General features: G+C 34.5%; 1 protein-coding gene across 6 annotated transcripts in view; it reads right to left on the bottom strand.

Annotated features, from left to right (window-relative positions):
* The window catches only part of LOC105474805 (zinc finger protein 800), a 113,411-nt gene that overhangs the window by 27,078 nt on the left and 61,758 nt on the right, over positions 1 to 24,575 (bottom strand). For 2 of the 6 annotated variants that reach the window (XM_071094547.1, XM_071094546.1), the window contains exons 2-5: positions 23,784 to 23,902; positions 18,329 to 18,424; positions 9,763 to 9,906; positions 5,953 to 7,645 (exon numbers count right to left, since the gene is read on the bottom strand). In XM_071094547.1, coding sequence (XP_070950648.1) covers positions 5,953 to 7,645; positions 9,763 to 9,906; positions 18,329 to 18,424; positions 23,784 to 23,844 — 1,994 coding nt within the window. In that variant the 5' untranslated portion in view covers positions 23,845 to 23,902. The other 4 variants (XM_011729640.3, XM_071094548.1, XM_071094545.1 and 1 more) reach the window with 4 other exon arrangements.

Here is a 24,575-nt window from a genome sequence, read left to right as displayed (position 1 = left end):
CTTACCAGCTATGTGAACCTAAGTAAATCACTGAACTTTTCTAAGTTTCTATTTTCTGTTCCGTAAAATAGGGATAATGAAAGAATAGGTTTTACTTCATAGAGTTGTTGGTAGGATTAGGGACATTACGTGTGTAGATTTAGCAGAGTGCTTGGCATATAACAAGCACACCATAAATATTCATTATTATTAGCTATTACTAAGAATTATCTTTCTTTTTTATAAACACTTAACACTGGTAAAATTTCCCAAAAATAAGTGAAATTCATCAATATTGAGACGATAAAATTTTAAGACTCGAAGTCTCAAAATACATGATAGTAAAATTTAGGATGGAAAAGGCTTCCTTGCCTTAATGCCATTATCAAATATTTATTTAAAGTGTCTTGGTATAGATGAAAATGTGCTAGGCACCATACAAAATTATCAAGACAGTCCCTGACATCAAAAATGGACAATCAAGTAAATTCATTCTGCTGAGTGGACACAAACATCAAAACCTCCAACTTCGGGCATTTTCTCAAGCAGATGCACCTATGGTATGCTAGGTCCCTTTTTGTTTGTGGTGTTGTAGTGGTGCAAATATGTAGAGGAAGAGGCTTGAAAATAATAAGCCTCCCAAATTTGGTATGGAGCAATAACGATTCAGGAGGAAATGAGCTGCATTTTCCACGCTCTTACCCTTCCAAAAGACACTTTAGCTATCTTGGTACTAATGATTTCCACTAAACTAGAAGAAATAAAGGCAAGGTAGGAGCTGGAAGCTCAGAGGAATAGGGTATAGAAACAAATTAGGAGGAGAGAAATGAATCCAGAAAGTTAGTTAGAAAAGCCAAAATAATTGTAGGTTTTAAGTGAGACATGTTTTTAATCTGCATTCTACCATGTGTTTAACGCCTTAAAAAACCACAGAACAGCTATTCCTGAAATTGCTGATCCTTATTCCTTTTCAATTTTATCAAGGATCCCTTTAGCTCTTAAAGTCAAAGAGACGAAAGGATAGCACAGAGTACAGAAGGATTTTGTCTAACAGCACAGCCAATATCCTGCCGCATATATCTTAGAGCTTGGCTTCAGATCAACTGAAAGCCATGGCTAAATCATAATCCTGATAATCTATGGATTCCATTAGAAAAATAACTTCTCCAACTCCAAACTAGGGATCTAGAATACTTCAATGGGTCACTGCAGGAAACCTGGAAACATAATTTCCAAAATTTTTGAAGCATCTCTATCTCATTTTCAGAAGTCACGCTGTTTGAAGAGATCTTTTGCAACTTCACAACAGGAAATGATAGCCACTTGTACCTATCTCCACATGTATCTGCCATAACACCTATAGGGAAACTCCTCTTTCTATACCCACAGCCTCATGCCATAGCAAAATCATTAACTCCCCACTACTGCATCCATAGGCTCTTTAATGCAAACTAAGTACAACAGACTATTTATTGACCATAAAGTAATATAATATGTTCCTAAAAAATGTGAAGGTACATTTCAACAACTAAAGCAACCTGTGTCAACCAAAAACTTAATTCATATATACAAAACTAGGCAAAAAACTAAAACCTAAGAATGGGTAATGCATACATTCTTCAAAGATTTTCTTCTTAAAGAGTAAAGGGGGGGGGAGGGAATGGAGACATAAACAAACAAAAAAAAATGGTTGTTGTGTATTCAAGGTATGTCTAGTGAACATCTGCCCAATGTCAGCTATACTTCAGCTCTCATTTGTACTATTCAAACTTACGAAGTTGAAGTGCAACCTACACCTGTTGTTTCTCCTCTTCCACCACACTTAGGAATGGAAGGCATCTTTAGGAAGGATGGTAAGTTGAATTCTATAGGAAAACTCTTAACTGATCAAATAGCAGCAAAGGTAGATATAATTTATAGCCAGATAGGTCTTATATAAAATAAGCAGTTTATGATGGCTCTTTGTGTGCTTTAATCCTCACTATAACAATAAAAAGTCACCTAAATATGCGTTTACGTAGCCTACATGCAGAAAAGCTTCCCGCACAAACTTCTTAGGCCTCTTCTCAAGAGCCTTAAGCCTGAGCCCCTGAAACGACAGAGCTCAAGTCAAATCAGGAAGGATGAAGACCAGAAAGGAATACAAAGAACAATACTTTCTGGCCACTTGTTTGTTCTACCTTTCTAAACTGGTCCTGGTTCAGCTTCTCTTACATATGCCATTATCAATTAATCCAGCTATTATGATGTTTCCAATCTCTCTAATTTAGGCAAGTACTGACACAGTGCTATTTTTCCTACATGACCCAGATGAAATCTTTTGACAGCCCTAGAACTCTCATTTATTTCCTCCTGTAGATTCCTATTCTGTGGCCCCAGAATTACTACAGAGGCGACATACTGTGAATGGTCCTGTAGAAACAGGTGGGTAGAGTAAGGGAATTCTAGCAATGGGCTCCCCACCTCCAACATCAATTTTTCTTTCTTCTCTATAGTATTTAACAAGCAAGCAGAGAGGAAAAGGCTGGCATACAAATGAGAGGATGCTGCAAAGAGCAATCCCAAGCTTTTTAGGAATCCTCATATCTTTTCAGGGGTTATTCGCATTTATCTGGAAAATATCTTTGGAATATGTCTTGTGTGTAGGAATGCATAAAAGATAACACCTTGCAAAAGTCAAACATATAGGTTTAATAATGTGCAACTAATGAAGATGGCTTATAAATGAAATACCCACCTACACATTTAGTTCCCTAAATATATTATACTATTAGTTATTAAAGTTAGATCTATAAGTACAAATTTTCAATATGTTGGAAAGTAAATCTGTTTTTAAATTAAAGAGAAATTATTACTCTATTTCTTAGAAATAAAACTATCAGAATATAATTCAAGTGTAGCTGCTCATAGTCACTGAATAAGTTTAAATTTGATAATAAAACATTTAAGTTTCAACCAATGCACCTTTGCTGAAGCACATTTAGCTGAAATAACTTTGAGTCTGGTTTATTTCCATCACATATAGTACATTTTTCCAACAAGAGCATGTACATTCAATATAGAACATTTCCAGCAATAGTTACAGTCTTTCTAGTTTCCTTTCACAGTATATTTTAGTGCAAAGCACTGGGAAGGTAAATGTTTTTCTAGCTATAGAATCATTTTATTAAGATCTTGTGGATCTTTAACATTTTAAAATTTTATACAAAAAGTATATAGATGGACAGGGTCCCTCCTAAGTACAGGTGTGAACCTATATAAAAACATGGTATATTTTCTGCTGTACCTTTTATAATTATAATTTGACACAAATAACTAAAAAATAAAATATTCCCTAAAAAGTACAAAATATTGATACACAAAAACCTGCCCAAAATTTCATAAAGATAGATGTATTTCTGTTTTTCCTAAAATCTTGATTATAAAAATGGACAAGAATTAATCATTTTCTAAATTTTACAGTAGGAATCAAATATTATCTAAAGTGGTCCTTTAAGATTTTTCTTGGGAGAAAAAAAAATCAGGGCTTACACCCGCATCTTCCTTTTGTAGCAATATTTAAGGAAATAAACTAGTATCATAAGAAGTGGTTGTGCATGGATTGTCTGCATCCATAAAATATCAGTAAGCTATTTATTACCTTTATATTAACATTAGTAAATGTGTGGTCTTTAAAAAAATAGGAACTGAAAAATAAGGTTGCATCTATCATTAAAGTGCTTTGTATAAAATTTAAAGAAAAATAGGGGAATGTTTAATTTTCTTAAAAACCTACATTTACAAGTGAAAAATGTAATAATAATCCATGCATGAAAATGAACTGGAACTTTCCTGTAGTATATATTTTAGGATGAAACTTTCAAACACTTAAGTGCTGGAGAACAAGCTAGAAATAAATGGATGTAAAAATAATTACAAATATTTAGTAAGCTAAATATTTATAATGTGCTGATACTATTTTGTCTTTTGTTCCTAACATATACTCACTAGAAAATCATATATCTATACAATTCAGATGAAAATGTTGCCAAATAAAGTGAAATAAAACTAAAATCACTAAGATATAAAGTCTTTGTCAATTAAAAATTGATATTTTCTTCAGGTTGTTGATCACTTAATCAACAAATTGTTTAGAGAACAAAATTTGTAACATTTTTGTAGAAACTGTAGACCAAATGCACAAGGTCAAGGGCGGTTAGCTGATGGACTGTGATGACAACATGTAATGTCACAGCTACTTGAAAGTGCTGGAATAGGCAGTGCCTTAGGAACAAGTGGTTAGATGGTTATATTTTAGTCAGAAAACAGCAGTTATAGTTGAATATTTAGAAAAATGTTTCTCTTTTTTTTCCTCTTAGTACCATTTGAAGATGTTTAGTGGTTCTAACACCAATTTAAAGTCTTTCCACAAAAATGAACTCCAAACCTTTTCGTACATCACTTGAAGTTATCTGAGGAGAAATGGGAATAAATGAACACTTTTGAGTTTACTAATAAAACCTTGTTTTTAAAATTACGCAACAGTAAATTACTTCTAAAAGATGGTTTCACCTCAAGTTTTCCACACAGATAAAAAAATGTGTGATAATCAAACCACAACATTTGACCTACACAGCACTCAAACTAGTATTTTGCTTTAGAACCTGAATCTGAAACTAATTTAATACTCATTAAATACATTAAATGCCTTAATACAAGGGACACAGGTACAGAAGGTGAACTTTTTATATATAGACTTGCGAAAACAAGTATAGCGAGTCTACTCATTTTATATTGCATTTTTTAAAAATCTCCGTTTGTTCCAAAACTTCTTTAAAGCAGTATTTTTTGGCAGGGTGGGGTGGCTCATGCCTGTAACCCCAGCACTTTGGGAGGCTGAGGTGGGCAGATCACCTGAGGTCAGGAGTTTGAGATCAGCCTGACCAACACGATGAAACCCCATCTCCACTAAAAATACAAAATTAGCCAGGCCTGGTAGCTCATGCCTGTAATCCCAGCTACTTGGGAGGCTGAGGCAGGAGAATTGCTTGAACCCAGGAGGCGGAGGAGGCAGTGAGCCGAGATCGCACCACTGCACTCCAGCCTGGGCAACAAGAGGAATACTCCATCTCAAAAAAAAAAAAAAAAGCAGTATTTTTCTTTCTTCCAAATATGAATTTTAATTTTACTTTTCTTACAATGCACAACCACAAAAAAACCCTAGTTAACAATATTAACTATGTTAAAATTATCACCAAAAAGTTTATTAAAAAGAGAGGGAAAAATAAGAGCATCTGAAACCTAAATAAGCATTGTTTCCATAGATCAAAACTAAAAAACAGTAACTAACACACACTCCCAAGGAGAAGGAAAAAAAATCCAAACTTCTATTTACCAACTTTCCCCCTTTGCCTGGAAGCACTATGTTAAAAGTAAATGATAAATGCTAATCATTTTTAATTCAATTTGGGGATTTTTTTTCTGAGTGCAGCACTTTATTTAGCCGTCACAGATTAATTTTTACAATAATTACAGTGCCTCAAAATATTTTTTCCTATAATTATCGCCTTCACAAGTTCATTCTAATATATTTAACTTTCCTACAATTCATTAATTAGTAGACTAAGTCACTGAATCAAATTAAACCTGTGCAAAGTTAGTTAAACAGAAGACTTCTATTGTAAACATAAGCCAATATAAATGTATATATTTTACAACATTAAAAGGAAAGCACTGACCCTGTGCCATCTACCTATAACTAATTGCATTGTCCTGTGGAAGGTAAGTTCTGAAGTTAACTTTTGTTCCCAAGCCACTGGAATAAAGGTCACTGAAGAGGTAAATGCAATATGCACATTACTCTTGCAGTTCCCACTGCCATGAGATATATGGAAGCAAACGTGTTAAAATGGAACCAGCTATAAATTATGGTCAAATGATTTTTTTTTTAGTTCGATGGGGGGAAAAAAGCAAAACTCTGTAACTGTTCCTCACCAGACAAGAGCCTTAGATCTTGTACTTCGGCCTTTGGTTTTGTTTCCTTCAGGTGAATTGGAAGCATTTGCCTTATGAGTTTTCTTATGATGTTCAAGATAAGTCTTTTTGGCAAATGCCTTTCCACATTTATTGCATCTGTGAAGAGAAAAGTTTTTTGTGACTTTTACTTCAATACCGACGTCAGCTACTTCATACTTTTTACTAGGAGAGTTAGAAGTGCCATCATGTTTTGAATCACTATGTTTTGCTTCGTCCCTCGAAGGGCCTCTTTTTGCCACTTTATTTAGAACAAAATCAATAGGCTTTTTTATAGCTCTGATCTCTAAACTGGCTGTTATTTTCCCAAGATAACGAGATGACTTTTTATGAACCACAGTTATATGTCGTATCACATCGCGCTTCCGACGAGTTTCATAAGTGCAAAGAGGACACTTGTAGAATTTAACATAAATGTTATTTCCATCTGTGTGCAACTCGATGTGTTTAGTCAAGTTCTGTTTGGAAGTAAACTGACGTTTACAAAGTTTACAGTAAAGTTGCTTAAAGTCAAAGCCAGCTGAAAGTTTTGGTTTCCTGGTTTTTTGCTGGCCACCTGCAGCCGACGGACTAGTTGATTTAGGGCTTTCAGAGTCTTGTTTAACTTTATTTTTCTGTGCTGCCGGTGTGTTCTTTTTTTCATTTGAATGATTTGTTCCCTTTAATTCATTCTGTGGAGAATGGGTAATGGAAGGGGGTGAAGATTCTACAGAATCTGCTGGTTCAACTTTAACTTTTATTTCTGAACTGTTGGCAGTATTATTAGGGCCTTTCTCTCTTTTAGAGTTTGTTCCAGAAAGAGTTATCTTGTGGACAATTTGCATATGTCTTTTAAGCATTATTTGTGAACTATATTTCCTCTTGCAAAGGAGGCATTTGCATGCAGTTAAATTGTATTCAGCCTTTGAAGACGACTTTTGTTTTCGAGTCTTAAAAGATTTTTTAGGAGAAATAGAATCCAGGAACAAAGGTTGCCCAGGCTTTGTTGCTATATCAGGAGTAATTGAATCCCTCCTTAGTCCTCTATGAACTTCATCAAAATGCCTCCTTACATTCGCTTTTGTAGCAAATGATTTACAACATACTGGACAACTCCTACTTAATGGAACTAGAACATTCTTACTGCGTCCTTTAGAGGACTGGTTTGGATTCTTTCGTGTTTCAATGTACTTTTTTAGTTCTTCCATCTTTTTCTTGTGTACTTTTCGAATGTGACGGCGAACACCTCGTCTAGAATTGAATTCTTTTCTACAAAGACAACATATCAACTGGTGACCAAAATCAGAATTGTCAGAAGTTTCCAAGTCAGCCTGCGACTCCTGAGGTTGTTCATCACATGTAGGTGCAACTTCATCTGTAACAATCTCAACAGGAGGGGGCTCTACAGTTTCCACCTCTGTATCTGTAACCGGTACTGTTTTTGACTGTTCAGTGCTAGCTTCCTGTATTTGAACTTCGGTTTGTTCAGGAGTACTGCTTGACTCTGTGACTTCAATAGGATTATCAGTCCTCGAAATATATTGAAACACTGCATTTTGATTAGTTTCTATGGGTTCTAGCTTAATAATATATTCTCGTTTGTCCACACTTGGATATATGGCTTCTAGGAGATCATTTATGGCTTGGCTTTGTTTATCATTTACATCAGGAAGGTCTGTTAAGGAAAAAACAACATTTTAATCTGAAGTAATCAGCCTGCTCTAGCCCTCTAATATTTTAAGATATATGAACCTCTCAGAATCTATTATATTACCAGTTTATTTTTATAAGAGCATTATCTACTTTTCAATATTCTACAAAGACAAAAACCAGTATTAAACTAAAATTTCCTTTAATTTAAATTCTCATCATGATACACAAAAATGTTAAGGAACATATATAATCTGAAGGACTACTTTTGCTTCAAATGCACTTAATATAAAATATATAAGCACTTAAGTGTCCTAAATAATGATATTTCATATTTAGTCTGAACGTTTTAGACTAGCAAAGGCAACTCAAATTCTCATAACTCAAGATTGATAAAACAGCATAAAAATGTTACTACATAACCAAAAATGGTATTTTTTAGAAAACATAACAGCACTCCTATTAGCTTAATCCATAATAGTCTAATCTAATCTATTTGAGCATCTTATGAAAATGAAAGATTTGTAATAAAATACATAAATGGGATGATGTGTAGAAGTATTTGCTAAACTCAGTCCTATTACACGTCTTCTTAACATGACACAATTTTACTAAAACAAATGATTAAAAACTATACAGATTTATTTAAAAACCGTAGGTAATTTTATTTCCTTGTACAATAATTACACCCTCTATAGGCAATCAACTATCCTATCATAACAGAGTTGTCTAACACTGGTTAGGGTTCCACGTATTACTACTCTAAAATCTAGCTACAAATTTAGTACCAAATCTGGTATCTATACCAATCAGGAAGTGATTCATTATAGCTCTTCTAATCTATTCATCTGCTTTTTAAGATGAATAAAGTCGTGTCTATAAGAAAAATACTTTCACAAAAGTATTTCTAGAATGAGTATTGCCAAGACAAGTGCACAATAATCTAGCAAATCCATTTATCCATTTCACTCTATAAGTTAACTCTACAACTAAAAAATAAATAACTACCTAAAGACAAACTAATTTTCTACTAGTATTTTAATTTAAAGTTTAGATTTGGAATGAATCTCTACAGACTGCTTTTTAATTTATATCTCAATGAGAGAATAGAAAGATCAAATAGTAGTAGGAAAAATTTCCAGGTAAATATAAAATTTTTATTTAATCAATGCTCTATAATATACTTTAAGCCAGCTTCATTACAATTAAAGCCATACTTATTTGGAGATTGCATTTCATACCGATCCCAAAACGGTTATGTTGAAAAATGCACAGAATCCACAATGCATCTATGGTATCAGACTGACAAAGTAAGTTCTATATTTTGTAAGTCAACAAAGAGTTAAATCCCTAAACAAGAAATAATAAGGTAACCCAATACTGAATTTTTTTAATTTACATTAATTCTTTAAAGAAAAAAATACCATCAGACATATTGCCAGCTTAATCACACAAAGACAATATACTGCATTCAAAACAAACATTCTATTCCAGAAAGACTTTATATTAGTCTGCTATCTGCCTTTATCACATAAAGTTATACTGGATCTCAAGTTAGCCTGTAACATAATGTAATTTCTGAGAAAATGACTTATATAAATTTTTCTGAGAACAAAACTGATCTTCAAATCAAGACCTAGAAAACACTAGGAAGATTAATAAAGACTTTTTGATGCTCTCCACCATTCCCAAGAAATGAACAAATTTACCTCATTCTTTGTTCTTTATTCCCAACTTTCTCATTTACTTAAGGGAAATCTAAATAAGTGATCAATCACATCTGGTTGCAAGTTGTTAAAGAAAAAAGGAGTAAAAAGAAATATCTATTTATGGCCCATATAAACATTCTAAAACAATATCCAATATTTTAATACAAATAAATATCCTCTTAAATCTAATCTCTTAAATGTCATCTTTAGGAAAACCCAAGTGGAAAGCATTGATATGAAAGTACCTAAAAAACTGAATGTAACATTGGTCAAGTATTTAATTTTATTCTCCATCTCCACCTAAAAATTATCTGTAACTAGACATCATTATCAAATTATCAGTAACTAGATACCATTTTAATGCAAATGTATAGTTGCAGTATAAGAATACTTAGCTGTAAAATGCATAACTGAATATATGAAAAAAACTTACTGTCATCCATCTGGAGACTTGGTGGGCAGTAGAATTTTTTATGGGTAATTAAATTTGGTAATCCTCTGAAGAGACTGCGGCATAACTTACATTCAAAAATAGTGTCCACATCTTTTAATAAAATATGCTTAAGTTGTTTAGTTCCTGAGAGAAAAAAGAAAAGAAAAACTTAACACAAAAGGTAACTTTAACATGCACTTTTAAACTGGACTACACTGTTGACAGACCACAAGTGCAGTTACTCTTTGAAAACAAAATATAGGCATTGCCAATTTCTACCACAGTATATTTAGAACTACGTTATAGACTAAATTCTAAGCAAAACTCTACTATCATTTGGAAATCAGGACAACTAAAATTGATGCTTCGTTCCCACTTCAGCAGCCAATTAATTCTTGATATATCCCAAGGCAGTGGTTCCGACATGAGGTTAATCATTACAATGAGCTGGGAATAAAGATGTGCACAGCCCTCCCCTAGAGGTTCTGATTTAATAGATTTGGAGTAGGGCAGAAAAATTAAATGTTCCCCCATTATTCCCTGGCAAACTTTTTGGCTGGTTCTTTCAAGCTCTTTTCTGTATAAGGAAGTAAGCAAGGAGTATTTCAATACATTTTCCCCTGATTCCTTAAAGAAAGTCAAAACTGTATGACAGGATTGCCTGTGACTTTTCTTTTTAAATTCAGTTCAAATTACTTCAGGTTCTGGGCCAACATGGGATTATGGCTATTTAACATGATTCTCTACAGAGTAGAGAATCTTTGTCCATAGTGAGACATAATTTTGAACTTTGCTTACGCCTCTTGACAGCACCATAAATTCATTCAAAGCCTTTCTCCCTTAAAACACCCCAATTACAATTAATTATTGACATAATCACTAGTTTAATGCCTATCTTCTCTATAGATTATACACTCCAAAGCAGCCAAGAATAAGCCTTATTTACAAGTGTAACATATTCAGTTCTTACCATGCTCAAAAACTATTTGTTGAAGAAACGCTATTAATCTACGGAATCTAAGTACTATGAAAGAATATCTTTAGGCAGAGAAAAAATAAATGGCAAAAAGCACCCGATCTTTAAAATAAAAACATCCATCAGAAATAAAATACAAACGAAAGGTCCTTAGTCACTATTTTCCTATAGCTCTTTGCCACAGGTAAGGTGGCAAAACTGATCTGCAGTACTTTACTAATTAATGTACCTTTACTTTCCTCAAATTAAAAATTTTTTTAAATGACAATATATTGACTTGAACAGGAAAAGACCCAAGTACCCTGAAAAATACCCTTAAGACTGTCGAGGTGCAAAGTGTTGTGTCATTTAAGAAGCATTTAACCATTTAATAAGCACTGGGACTACTAAAGAGTATCAACTATCTTAGAAGAATAATTAATATAATAGGGTCTATAAAAGTTAAATAGCTCAGATTCAATCTTTTGCAATCTGTTTACATTTAATCTTTGAAGTGTATTTTATCATTTTGAAAACGATGATAAATCATTTCCCCCTACCCCAACATACACACACGGGGTGGGGGAGAGAATTATTGTTGATCCAAGCATTCAAAATTCTACTGCAAAAAAGTTACCAGGTTATCACAACTTTACTAAGTCTTGAGAGATTCCAAATCTGATATTATCTACTTCTATGACCTTAAAAGCTTTATAATCTTTGTACTTTGGTTTACTCATGTTGTAAAATAGAACAAACCTAACCAAACCTAAGTTGAAGAATTATTAAAGAAAATATGAACCTAAATCCCAGGGAAATTATATACTTGAGTTTCTACTGGAAAAAATGCATAGAATAAAATAATTTCTACCATTTCCCAAATCCAAATCTATGTTTACTCCACTAGTCCTTATTACCACAAAATCCGAAAACATAAATTTAAAAAGATTCAGAGAATAGCCTGCGTGTTTTTCTTTACCTAAAAGTAAATTCTCATATATATATTTCTGAAGTCCATTTCACATTACAAAATATCCTGGCAACGGACTGCTAATATCTTTAGTTCATAGTTAACTTCATAAGTGAGTGACAAACTATGAGAGGTAGACTGATTTTAGAAAATGCTTTGGCTCAGCCTCTCTAACTGACCTATATATAGTTCTCAGGAAGTGTAGGTGAGTGTAGTAGCAATGGGAAGAAAACAGGAAACTTTTGTACACTGATTCTAAACTACAAAACCTGCTGGACCCATAAAACATATTGAGTTCTGCCTTTAAGGATAGTCAAAAAAGATTGAAGAGGAACGCCAAAACATGTGAACTAGGTTTAACTTAAGAATTCAACTTAAGATTTAAATAGGATACATGTACATGGCTGCAGATTTAAAGCATAAAGTAATCAGTCTGTAAACAACATAAGGTTATACATAAAAAATAGTCAAGTGTAAAATATAAGACTACATCCCTAAATCAGACATATCACTTTGCCTACCAGGTTTTCAATCACAGAAAAATAAAGAGGCTATCAGTTTCTTAGCTAGTCCTAATTATACAGTTAGTTATATTCAGTAGGGATTGTATATTTATTCTCAATAAACATCCAAAAAAAAGTGTTTGCCTCTAACCTTAACTAATCAATCTTAATTATCAATCACAAATGCTTCCCCTTACCCCCACCACCCCCTCTCCACACACACACAGAGAGAGAGAGAGAGAGAGAGAGGGAGAGGGAGAGGGAGACAAAGTGTGTTATTGTTGATCTAAGCAGTCCAGATTTCTTTCAGGTCCACAGATACACCAAATGTTCCCTTTCCCTCACTTTTCAGGCCTTCACCTATGTTTTATCCTCTCTAACTATAACGTTCTCCCACTTTCCTGATCTGATTCACTTCTAATAATCCTTCAGATCCCAGTATAGATGTCACTTCCTCCAAGAAGCCTTCAATAATCAACTTCTTGGTTTTTTTTTTTGTTGTTGTTGTTGTTGTTGTTTGTTAAAAATCCTTCACCTACACTCTCATAGCACACTAGACACCTATACTAGCTTATCCACAATTTTGTAATTAATTACTTTTCCATATCCCCATTAAACTGGAAGATTAGAACAGAGAAGATAACTCTGATGCTCACCATCACTCCAGCCCTCAGGATAATGTATGACTGACATTTGCTAAATGAAATACTACAGAGCTCTATGTATAAAAAAACCTTCTCTAAAAATAAGATTTTTTAAATCTATGTTAACTGAGGAGTCAAAAATGAGACTTTAAAACTTTTCTAATTCCACTTACATATTTAACAAATGAGAAAAATAAGGTATGTCTCAGTCCACAAACAGATAATAAAAGTTTTTCCCTTAGCTTCAGTCACCATTTAAGATTTTGTTATTTTTTCCCATGGAGACGGAATGACTTTATTCAAAGTCAGCTACAATTTTCTGATTGCTCTGCTCACTTACAATTGGACACAGCCAACTGTAAGTGCCTCTGTCAATAGCTAAAACTTCCTGTCACCTGAGACAACAGACACGGTCATCTAGACAGCAACATAAAGTTCCTCCACAGCTCTTGATGCTGAGAAACAGACAGCCATGCTGACTTCCTTCTTCTTTTCCTATATCGCTCTCTTTCTTGCCTTAGGGTTTTAAATTATCTTAGAAATCACCACTTACTGCTTACATAGATCAGTACCTTTCAAACATCCAGCCCTCCAAAGGAAAGGCTTTTGATAGCTAAAGATTAATGACTATATATATTCCAGATTTTCACACATAATAGGTGCTCAATAAAAACTACTTAAACTTCATCAAGGGTTTATCTTGTGTTATTCTTTAATAGCAAGTGCACTGCATGTACTGACGAAAATGTTTAAAATATGTTTTCAAAAGGAATCAGTATTCAATTTTACATTAGGTTGGGTGGCAGTCACATTACAATATGACAATATTAATTCTAACTCTTCTATGCTAGACAAAGATAAAGTTTCATTTTCTTAATGCACTGACATTTTGGTCAATGCCCATTTTAAGTGATGACAAGAATGTTTCTTAAATGGAATACTGCTTGCTTACTATTGGCTCAAACATAAATTCAATCTTCTTTAGGACGACCACTTAATTACAATATCATCCAAACACTGCAAGCAAATAAATGTACGTTCCTCATCACAACTCCTGAAGGAAATTTCTTATTGATCATCCTTAACATAAGGATTCAAAGATACAAAGAAAACTTAAGAAATTGAAAGTTTTGTCCTAAAACTATCACCTATAAGGGTTGGTTAAAATATATATATATGTGTTCATTATACAGCACTGCCACATACCACAATAAACTTATAAGTAGAATAAAATTATCTTATGGCGGCACCTACTTTGGGAATCTTTTAGTTTAATCTAACAAACACTTACTGAGCACATATTAAATACCAGGTTCACTGTTACTCACTGGAAATATGAAAGATACAGTCTTACCCCCGCTGAGAAACTCACAGACCAATATAAACAGCTGTTGTCTTGGGAACGTAACACCAGATGACATGCTTTGAATACGAATGTAAGGAAAACCAAATCTACTTTTTTCTTATTAAAAAAAAAAAAAACTAGTCCCATTTTAAATTTCCTAAAACTGCTATGTAACAACAAAAAAAGAAAAAGCCATCATAAGTATTGCATTCTCCTATGTACCTCAGAAAAATCATGTCCACCCTACGCTTTGCCTTCAGAATCAGGACTGAAGCATCACCATACAGTCAGAGATTAAACCAATTGCAATTAAAGTTGTTTTAAGGAGGAAAAAAAAAAGCCTAAGTTAAATGACCAAACCCAAATTTAGAAAGACAATGACAGCAAACATCACATGAAGCTAATTCTCATACTATTAAAGTTACAATTTATTCCTACCTGAGTCAAAAAAAGAGTTCCCCGCATGTATTGCTCTAACATATTCTACATGTAGAATCTTTTTTCTACAAATTATACATTTCTCTTCTTACAATATTATATATTTCAAGAATTTAAAAAGAAGATGTCAGCTTCATATTAAAGACCAGTCTTGAACACCATACAAAATTATTATCCTTCTCTTTTCCCCTCATTTTTCTCTGTCTAACCATAGGGGCATTCCATAGTTCCTTTGCCTCTAGCAGACAACTAAGAGATTCTGAAAGAATACTGAACTCAACTAAACCAATTTAATAAACACATAAAAGACATTTAATAGACATGTAAAGGTAGTACACTTTTTATCTGCTATTTAAAATTTTGTTTTGGTTTGGGGAGAGAGGTCAAAGAGGAAGGAAGATAAACTGAAAGTGTTATAGAGAGGAGGGAAATTTGAAGACACCAAATTACAAACATGATCCTAGCAGGACAACACAGCTAAAGCAAGACTACACCAAGGGTAAGGCACAGTCAACGTAGTACAAGAAACCAGTGGTTCCGAGCAAACAGCAGGCCTCAAGTCAGCCAATCATCAGGAATTTCCAAGAGGAAAAACTGCAGCTGCAAAACACACAGGCTTCCTAAAAAATGAGGCATCTATCTATTGACTGATACCAGCAATAGTTGACTCTACAGTTAATAAAGCAAAGGTACACAAGAGTATGCAGAGTCAGCTACCATTCGTGTTAAGAAGAAAATGAGGGATATATGTTTGTATATGTACAAAAGGTCTCTGGAAGAAGACACATAAACCATGTAGCAGTGTTGCCTGAGCAAAGGGGAACTGAAGAACAGAATAGTATAGAAACTTATTTTTTCCTCTATACCCTTCTGTACTTTACTATTTAAAATCCCAGACATGTATTACTTATTATAAAAAGAAAAACCCATTTAATTTAAATTTGCAAGTTAAGCAGACTAATAAAGGGATACCAGAAGTCCATAAGAATTTGTCATTTCAATCCAAGAAAACAGTTCAAAGCAAAAGCTGAAGTATCAGGCAAACAGGATGAGTTAAAACTGGTCAAGCAGTCAGTATAGCACACATGGAGTGGTGGACATTAAAAATGAGTCAACTCCTTCATAAGACAGAACCTTTTATGAACTTCTAGCTTGCATAGGAATACATACCTGGTCATAGACAGCCCAGTGTAGGCAGAAGGTGAGATATAAAAGCAGATGATACAGCAGCTGAAGATAACTATCTGAGCTTGAAGATAAAGGTAGATAACCTAACATGTTACTACTGTTCAACCTGATTTATACCCTGTTATGACTTAACTGATTTATACTCTATAGGTTAACAAGAGCAAAAGCATGGACTTCAGGGTTCTATCTTCAAATATCTGTCAAAGATATATAGCACCACCAGGATAGTTCTTTAAATGCAATGTATGTGACCTAATTGTAATGGAAAGAGTCTAGAAATAGATGAGTCATGGTTGAGGTGTACTTGGGTGTAGAGTGGAATAGGAAGAACAGAGCCTCAGAGCTAGAAGGGATCTTTGTCCCCAAGTCATACAGTCCAGATTTCTGTACCATTCTCCCAAGGTTTTAGTATCAACTTAAATGCCTTAGTGCTACAGAAGGGTTACCATAGTACACATTAGATTAACCAGAAATGCAACAGATTACTATCTTGAAGATATTAAAATTACTTAGTTACAGGATACAGTAATTAAGTAAAATAATTTTTTTAATCCAAAATTAGTTTCTTTGTACCACTCAGCATATTTCTAAATCACCTCTAACTTAAACTGTTGTGTACTCAGAAAATTAAAATAATAGTATTTTCAGAATTTGCCTGAATAAAATATAACTCAAAAGGCAAATTTGCTGATATCATTTTAAAAGGAATGCAATTCAAAACATCAACATAAAATGGCTTTGGAATTGCACCATTTCAAATTACCTGTTTCACTGCCTCACTTCTTTAGCTAAGAGAGTAAAAATACGACAAAAAACAGAGAACAGATATGATCACAACACAATAAGAAAATAATTAATTTAATTTTTAAATATCTGCCTTCTAAAAAAGACTCCAAAAATCTTTTTTAATTCTGTACCCCCACAGATTTTGGGTACAGGTTCTTGTCAAAAGACAGTTTTTTAACAAGTCAAAGCACTTATGACTTAACTAATTCTAACTTCTTAATAAAAAAACACTATAATAAACTAACACAGTATAACTTCATTAATTCCAAATTAAGAATTTTTAAAAATAAACCTATAACAAGTAATATTACTAAATATGAAAAGCTATTGCTTTCATTTCCATGGTATGAGAAAGAACCAAAAAAACCCTTTAAAACTCTATTCTAAAAGTAGCTAAAACAAACAGATATACTATTTTTTCTGTTATGCCAGAAATATACTGTCCCTAATAAGTAAAATTCTATTTTAATTGAACTTATCACAACAAAATTTGACCTATAAATTATCTGTTAGTCGAGTGCAATTAATTACCAAAAGTAAAAATCAAACAACAAAAAAATCCCTAAAACAGTTTGTACCACCATCCAATATAAGGATAGGCACTTGGTATACACTCAATACTTCCTAAATTAAATATAGATAAAAGCAATGCCATGAGTACTACAGATGAAAAGTCTAAGAAATGGATCTTTTGGAGAGTCAGAGAAAAAATAAATGTTTTAATTTAGATTCTATTTCTTAGAATCCTAAAGTAAAGCAAATATATGATTCCCCCTTTATAACAATTTAGAAACAAGCATCTCAAAAAATTTCTCATGAATACAAAACAAGTAGTTACATATGAATCATTTTTTCCTTTGAACCTCAGAAATTTTTCATTAAGGTAGTTAAGATTTAAAACAATGACGAGGTATTCTAATCCTCTAAGTGTTCATCAGTCATATTTATTTGCTTGTTCACATTTGAGTGAATAGTCTGCAATGTCAGAGAAGCCAAATATACAAGGGGTGGCCAAGTGGATTATAGGAATCACAGCAACCTAACATCTTACTGATAACATAGGGGTGCTAACAGTTCCCAATCATTTTACATGTTGTAAGTAACACTTATTTTAAAACACTGGATTGCAATTACACAATTATATTTATTATAAAGCTAATTCTTATTATCAGCTAACAAAAATAAAATCTAAGCAAATGTATCTGAAGATATCAGGGCGGGAATACTGTCTTTCTTCTATCTTGTGCTCTATTAAAGATACCAAAACTCCACAAACTCAAGGGTTAGGGAGAAGAAGGCGAATCACATAAACATAAATAAGGTAATTAATTTAGAACAAGTGACATCTCAGACACTCTAAGTAATCTACTGTACCAAAGCTCATGAACACCCAGAATAATTTACTGCCTTTTGAGAGTTTACACAAAACATGCCACAAGATATCAATGGATCTTTAAGAAGTGCTTTACCAGAAAATATACCACATAATATATTTCTTTAAATCATACTAAACAAATATATTTTAAAATTAATATACCATATATAGTACTGAAGAATAATCTCTAGATCAAGTCAATATTTATACATCCACTTTTTTAAAATATGAAAATTTTAAATATTCTATAAAGAAAGCCAACATATACATTTTAATGTTTTTTAAAAATTACTTCTAAGGACTTCTAGGTAGTTTTTAACTACTATGTGAAGATTGAAAAATACATCCTAAAACATTCATACCTGATCGAAAGCACTCAATTATTTGCTGAATACCAGATTTGGATGTCTGTAGTGGTTGCTGTAACAAAGGAGGATCTCCAGGTTCCAGGATATAAACTACATGGAAGACAAACACCCACCCCAATCCCCACAAAAAAAGGGTTATTTAAATCATTTACTATTAAAGTAAAACAATGGCTTTCTACAATTACATTAAGGATAATCACACTTGTGCCCACACACACACACACACATATATATAATATGTAGATATACATGTAATTAACCATCATCTTTGTAAGGCAAAATGAAACAATTGAGAAAAAAATTAAAACTATTCTCCATTAAAGGCTAAATTAAGGCTACTTACAGCTAGATATTAGGTTTCAATACAAAGACTTTACTATTTTGGTATTATTTAGTACACATTCTTCATGTTTGCCTTTTTATTCCCCTTGAAGAGGAACCACTACATTTAATCAAAATTCTAAGGCAATGGTGGCCTAGCCACACTTCATAAACCATTCCAAAATCCTTTGGATAATCTGGTATAACTCTGGATATTTATGAGCAAAATGTCAAAAATCACTGCCTAAAGAAATAACTGAACAAGTGCACAATGATGGATGCAGAATAATGTTCACTGTAATGCTCTGCAGCACTGTATATAATTGAGAGAAATTTCAAACAACTTAAAAGTCTCTTAATAGTGACCAGATTAAATAAACTATGAAATGTCCATAGAACAGACTTTTTCATGGCTGTTAGAAAAGATGAGCTAGTTCTATGTGTATTCACAACAAAGCATGGCAATAATTGTTAAGCAACAAACACAGGTTATAGAATATGATCCTATTTACATTAATACATAGGTACATGCAGAAATTTATAAATTTAATATATATTTCTGTATATGTACAAATGCTGTTAGGGTGGATTTTCAGGGATGATGTTTGCTTTCTGCCTCACACTTCAATGCTGCTTCAGAGTCTGGTTTTTAGAAGTATGCATTTTAGAAAGGACACATTTTTACAGTAAGTAAAACTAATCTTTCCATTTTAAAAATTAAAAATTTCATTTTTACAATAAGAGGTTTATATTATCCCTAATTCCCAAGATTCTCAGATTTGTAGTATAGATACATACTAAATTACAGTAATATGAATAAAGGCAAAAGAAAAGGAAAACTGGGTTTCTTCATCAGTTATCAAATAAAGATGGTTGTCATGGAGAAAAACTGACCATTTTAATTATCTCTTTTTTAAATATGCTATAATGTTCTACTCAACTATGACCATCGTAACGCAGGACCATCTGCTTAGGGTGAGGAGAAATGAAGGGTGATTTCAACAGTGTGTGCTACTCTTGCTTCAGGGTTTAGGCTTGGACAGTACTTAGCTTTCTGATAAGGGGGCTAAACTAGCCTACTGTATTATGTATATAGATACAGGCTTAGATTCTCCTTTATGCTTCAAATTTAGTGCTCAGTGTACACAAACAAGAAGAATGATGTTTTGGCACCAACTCATTTCATCAAGCAAATTTTCCCCAATTTTAAGAGACACTTGGCCTGGTGCAGTGGCTCAGGCCTGTAATCCCAGCACTTTGGGAGGCTGAGGCAGGAGGATTAGTTGAGCCCAGCAGTTCAAGACCAGTCTGACAAAATGGCAAGACCCCATCTCTACAAAAAATACAAAACTTAGCCAGGCATGGTGGCTCATGCCTGTACTCCCAGCTACTTGGGAGGCTGAGCTGGGAGGATCACTTGAGCCCGGCAGGCAGAGAGGTTGCAGTGAGCTGTGATCACGCCACTGCACTCCAGCCTGGGCAACACAGCAAAATTGTCTCTAAATTAATTAATTAATTTAGGTGTATTTTAGATTAATTAAGAACATACACACACACACACACACACACACTCATTTTGAGAATGTCTGACATTGGCACTAACTGCAGTGATTAAGAACATAAGAATCCAGACCTGGACTGTCTGTGTTTAAATTCTTTTTCTGCCATTTACGAGATACAATTAGGGCAAATTAAATTCTCTGATTTCTCTTTTCTCAGATCTAAAATAGAGATTTTCGAAGTACTTAAATTACAGGGTTGTATAGGGGTTAAATAAGCTAAGGCAGGCCAACTGCTTAAAACAGAATCTGGGACATAGTAAGTGCTCAATAAACATTCTACCATCACTATCATCAACATGTATCCATCAATTGCTTTCCTGACACCAAAAACTAAAAAATCTTTTTTCAAAATCAAAGAGAATTAAACCTCTTAGGAAAACAGAAGTTTGTAAACAGACCAGTATCATACACTTGAATAAACTGATTTCTCCTATTTGTACATTATAGCAACTGGTAACTACTTACAAAAAAGAAATGATAACTACAAAAAAGAGGGTGAAAACCCACACAACTGTAAAAAACTAAATGCTTCAAAGTCTCCCTCTATCAGTTATAAGAATTCTGGAATTGGAGAATGAAAAAACCGAAATAAATAAGGGATGGATACTGGGAAAAACAGACTCTTTAGAGCTCCTTCATTTACAAATGTGTTCCAGAAAACCTTCTATATAAATACACCAACTTCCACTTCCACATGACAGCACCTCATTTTAAAGCTAAAGCAAAATATTCTTACCTATCACCCTCAGAACACTGCTACCACCAGAACACATATACATCCTGAGATAAGATTCAAAATAAGCCCGGGATTAGCTTAGCTGTGCCTGGACACAACCACTTGGTATACACATCTGTGTAGCTCCCACTCTAAAGAAACAATTCTTCCTTCACTTGAAAACACACTCTCAACTCTAGAAAACTTTATTATATTAATACTTTATAAAATTGCTTCTTACATATCCTATCATCCTCCCAATATCAGACCCACCCAGGTTACATGATCATTTAGGGAAAAAAAAAAAAAAACTTTCTCTAACCAAAAAACCCAAATCCTCAGAACATCTTTCCTTACACTCTTCCAAAAACATACTTCCCAGAATATAACACTGACTTTTGTAAGAGTCTCTCCTCCCTTAAAACAAGGCCCTTAAAACATTCTTCTACTTACGATGTGTGGGACTTGCTTACAAATACTAGGGGAAGAGAGAGTAGGTGGAAGGTAGAGAGAGTGGTTGGGGGAAGAGGGGAGGAAAGAACATAGAAGAAAAGAGATTGTCCATGTAACAACAACTGATGGAGTTGTGTGATGTTACATCAAGTTCCTCATACCATCTAGTTTTGAAGGTTTGGAAATTTCTATTAATAAAATCTTAAAACATAACTAAGAAAATACATACACCGTCAGGGTTATAGTGCCACCCTTCACTATAAATTGACCTATCTCTTCAAGGCAGAATGGCCTCATCAGGAATATACCGATCTCCTCTGGAGACTCACCCAGTATTCATAATCCAAATGTGGACAGATTTTTATTAAACATTATGTCATCTTCCCTCCATCTGTGGACATGCTCTTTTAAAAGCTATCACACTACAACATATTTCTTTCAGTCCTGGAAATATCCTACCCACACAGCATATACCTTCCCCTAAAATAATGACAGTGAACTACCCTATAAGTTAACAAACTTCTAGCCTTCCATTCAACAAAATTCTCAGAAAGTTTGATTCAAGCTAAGAAGGCAAGGAAACAGTAACTACTGTTGACGTGATAAGTCTGAAAATTAACCTGCATGGAAAAAGTTTCTAGTAAAAGATGATGAAAATTTTAAACTAATACAATTTTATCCGAGTTTCTGCTAGTTGGAGAGAAAAAAAAAAAACAAGCAAAAACATTTCAATACACATTAAAAAGTTCAAGTCTAGAAAACATCTTTAAAAAGACATTAAAGTCTTCAGAAAACTTCCATTACCAGAACATACTAAAAAAGGTATAATCACAAATTACTTCTTTGTTTACTTCTTTATGTCTATCTCTTCCCAAACATTTTATTAAAAAAGGACCTTATCTGTCTGGTTCACCACTGATATCCCCATTGCCTTCAACAGTGCCTGGCTCTCAATAGGTGTTCAATAACAATTTGTTAAAGAAATGAATGATCAAATAAATTTCTTCCTAAATAAGATGGTTTCCTTAACTAATTCAATTTCAATGATTAGAAGTGTTCTCAGAAAAAAGAAAAAAAAAGCTAGACGAAAAGGTCAGTGGAACATGAGTTTAAATGGCATTCACATCTGTATAGTTCAAAACTAGCAAACTCCATTCAACATCAGTAAAACATAAGTGATATATCTGCAGTTCAAATACACAAAATATGCAATGTGAAAGGGTCCTGAAAGTTAAACAGGTTAAAGCAGTTCAATAGAAACTGGATCCCATCCAAGGATTGCCTGTTTTATTAGTAGAGGTAAGTTATTACTGATCTCAGCAAAGTACAGTAGAGATAGGGTTGTAGTACGAATTTTATCCTCATCTGTAGCAAAGTTTTCTTAAAAAGGAAGCTCTTCCCTTCTACTGATGACATTTTTTTCCATTAATCAGAAAATTACCTAAAATGAACTCTACAGTGATAAAATCCAAGCACGTAAGTGCAGTTAAAATATTCCAACAAAAAGCAAGCAAATGCATTAAAAATCTAATAACTTTTAGGTCAAAAATAATGATAAACATCTGCCTTTAATTAGAATAGCACAGTCTTTATTTGATTTAGTGATAGTATGCATTCAATGATTCCCTTTTAAGTTATACCTTTTAATGATTGCCATAAAGCATATCAAAGTTCTAGGTAGAAAAAACTGTCAACAGTATATCAAGTTTATCAAATTAAAGTTTGCTATTACTCTTCATGACAGTCCGAAAAACAACTTTTTCATATGATAAATTCAACTAAAGGAAGTTTCATTCCATAAAATACCCTGGAAATAATTATGTATTCTACCTAAATAAAAAAAGAGATTTCTCTTTTATTTTGCAATATAATATGTTCTGCCCAAGAAATTTTTTTAAAGGTTGCACTTAGCAAAACCTGATTCTCCCAATGAGTTCAACAAACTTTTAAAACCCAAACTAAACTCACTTTTAGACTTTCAGAACTACTTGTTGATAAAAATGCCTAAGAAACTTTTAATGTTTAAAGTTTCAGTGAAACAATTTCAGGACAACAAATCTAGTATTCTACGTTTTCCTTTCTCCTCAGTTTTAAACACTTACAGACCATAGGAGTATATTAACCGCAGGATGCCTTGAAAGAGAAAGAAAAAAGACTGAGCGACTGATCTTGTGGAAATGATTTAAGGTGACACTTGCAGTACTTTTTTTAAGGGATCAAGCAGGGGAGACCTCTTGTTTGTACAAGCTTTTAGCTTCATAACTGGCTTATGCTGGGGAATATTATAGCCTGCTTAAGAATAACTACTGGGGCAGGAGGAAAAAAAAAACTAAAAAGAAAGAGAAGGCAGAGTGGCTCTGATGGAGGGCAAAGCAACTGGGGATGAAGAGGGGTCTACCTGGTTCACAGCATCCGTGATGATGGTGGTCAGTCTGACAGTATTTGTCCCTTAAAGGCATTTTCAGTGGACTCGACCTACTTTCCTTTCACTGTAAGAAGCTCTTCATTGCGGCGTGGCTGTTGAAAGAAGCACAAACCCGTCACTCGCCCTGAACTTCCTGGGGGGTACTGGTTGCATATTCCAGATACGTTCCCATCATCAGCCATCCGTTTTCCCTCCACGGACCCGCACCTCCCTCTCGAAAAGAAAACAGAAAGACGCACAAACCCTCCTGCAGCCCAAACTCCCCACACAGGTTCATCGCCCTACCCGGAAACGCAGCTTCGGGTGCGCAACGCAGGGCGAAGGCCTGGCCAGCTGCGCGGGCGGCTGCGGCCTCGCCGTCCCGGGCGGGCGCGCGGAGAGGGAGCGCGGAGCGCGGCGGGCACCGCCGGGCTCTGAGACTACGGAGGTGCCGCTCCCGCCGACTGCGGGCTCACGCCGCGCCCTCCCGCTACGCACGTGCGTTGGGGTCTCCCTGGCGGAGACCCCGTTCCCACAACCAAGTGCGCCCAACTTACTCAACTCCTAGGGCGGGCCGGCGGGCGGAAGGAAGGAAGGCAGGCCGGGCAGCCGCGGGGACAGCCTGGCGTGGGAGGCTGCTGCGGGCCCCACCTGGCGCAGCCTCCGCTGACCACGCGAGGGAACCGGGACTCGGGCCCGACGCGTTCCCAAAGAGTCCCCGCCGGCGCTGACGCGGAAGCGCCACAGCTCACCACGTCCCTCCGCGGGCCGAGGCGACTGCGGCGG

The sequence above is a fragment of the Macaca nemestrina genome, chromosome 4, assembly GCF_043159975.1.
Source record: "Macaca nemestrina isolate mMacNem1 chromosome 4, mMacNem.hap1, whole genome shotgun sequence".
Taxonomy (NCBI): Eukaryota; Metazoa; Chordata; class Mammalia; order Primates; family Cercopithecidae; genus Macaca; species Macaca nemestrina.
Note: the sequence above shows the minus strand (reverse complement) of the source record. Positions and strands in the feature narration are given on the sequence as shown.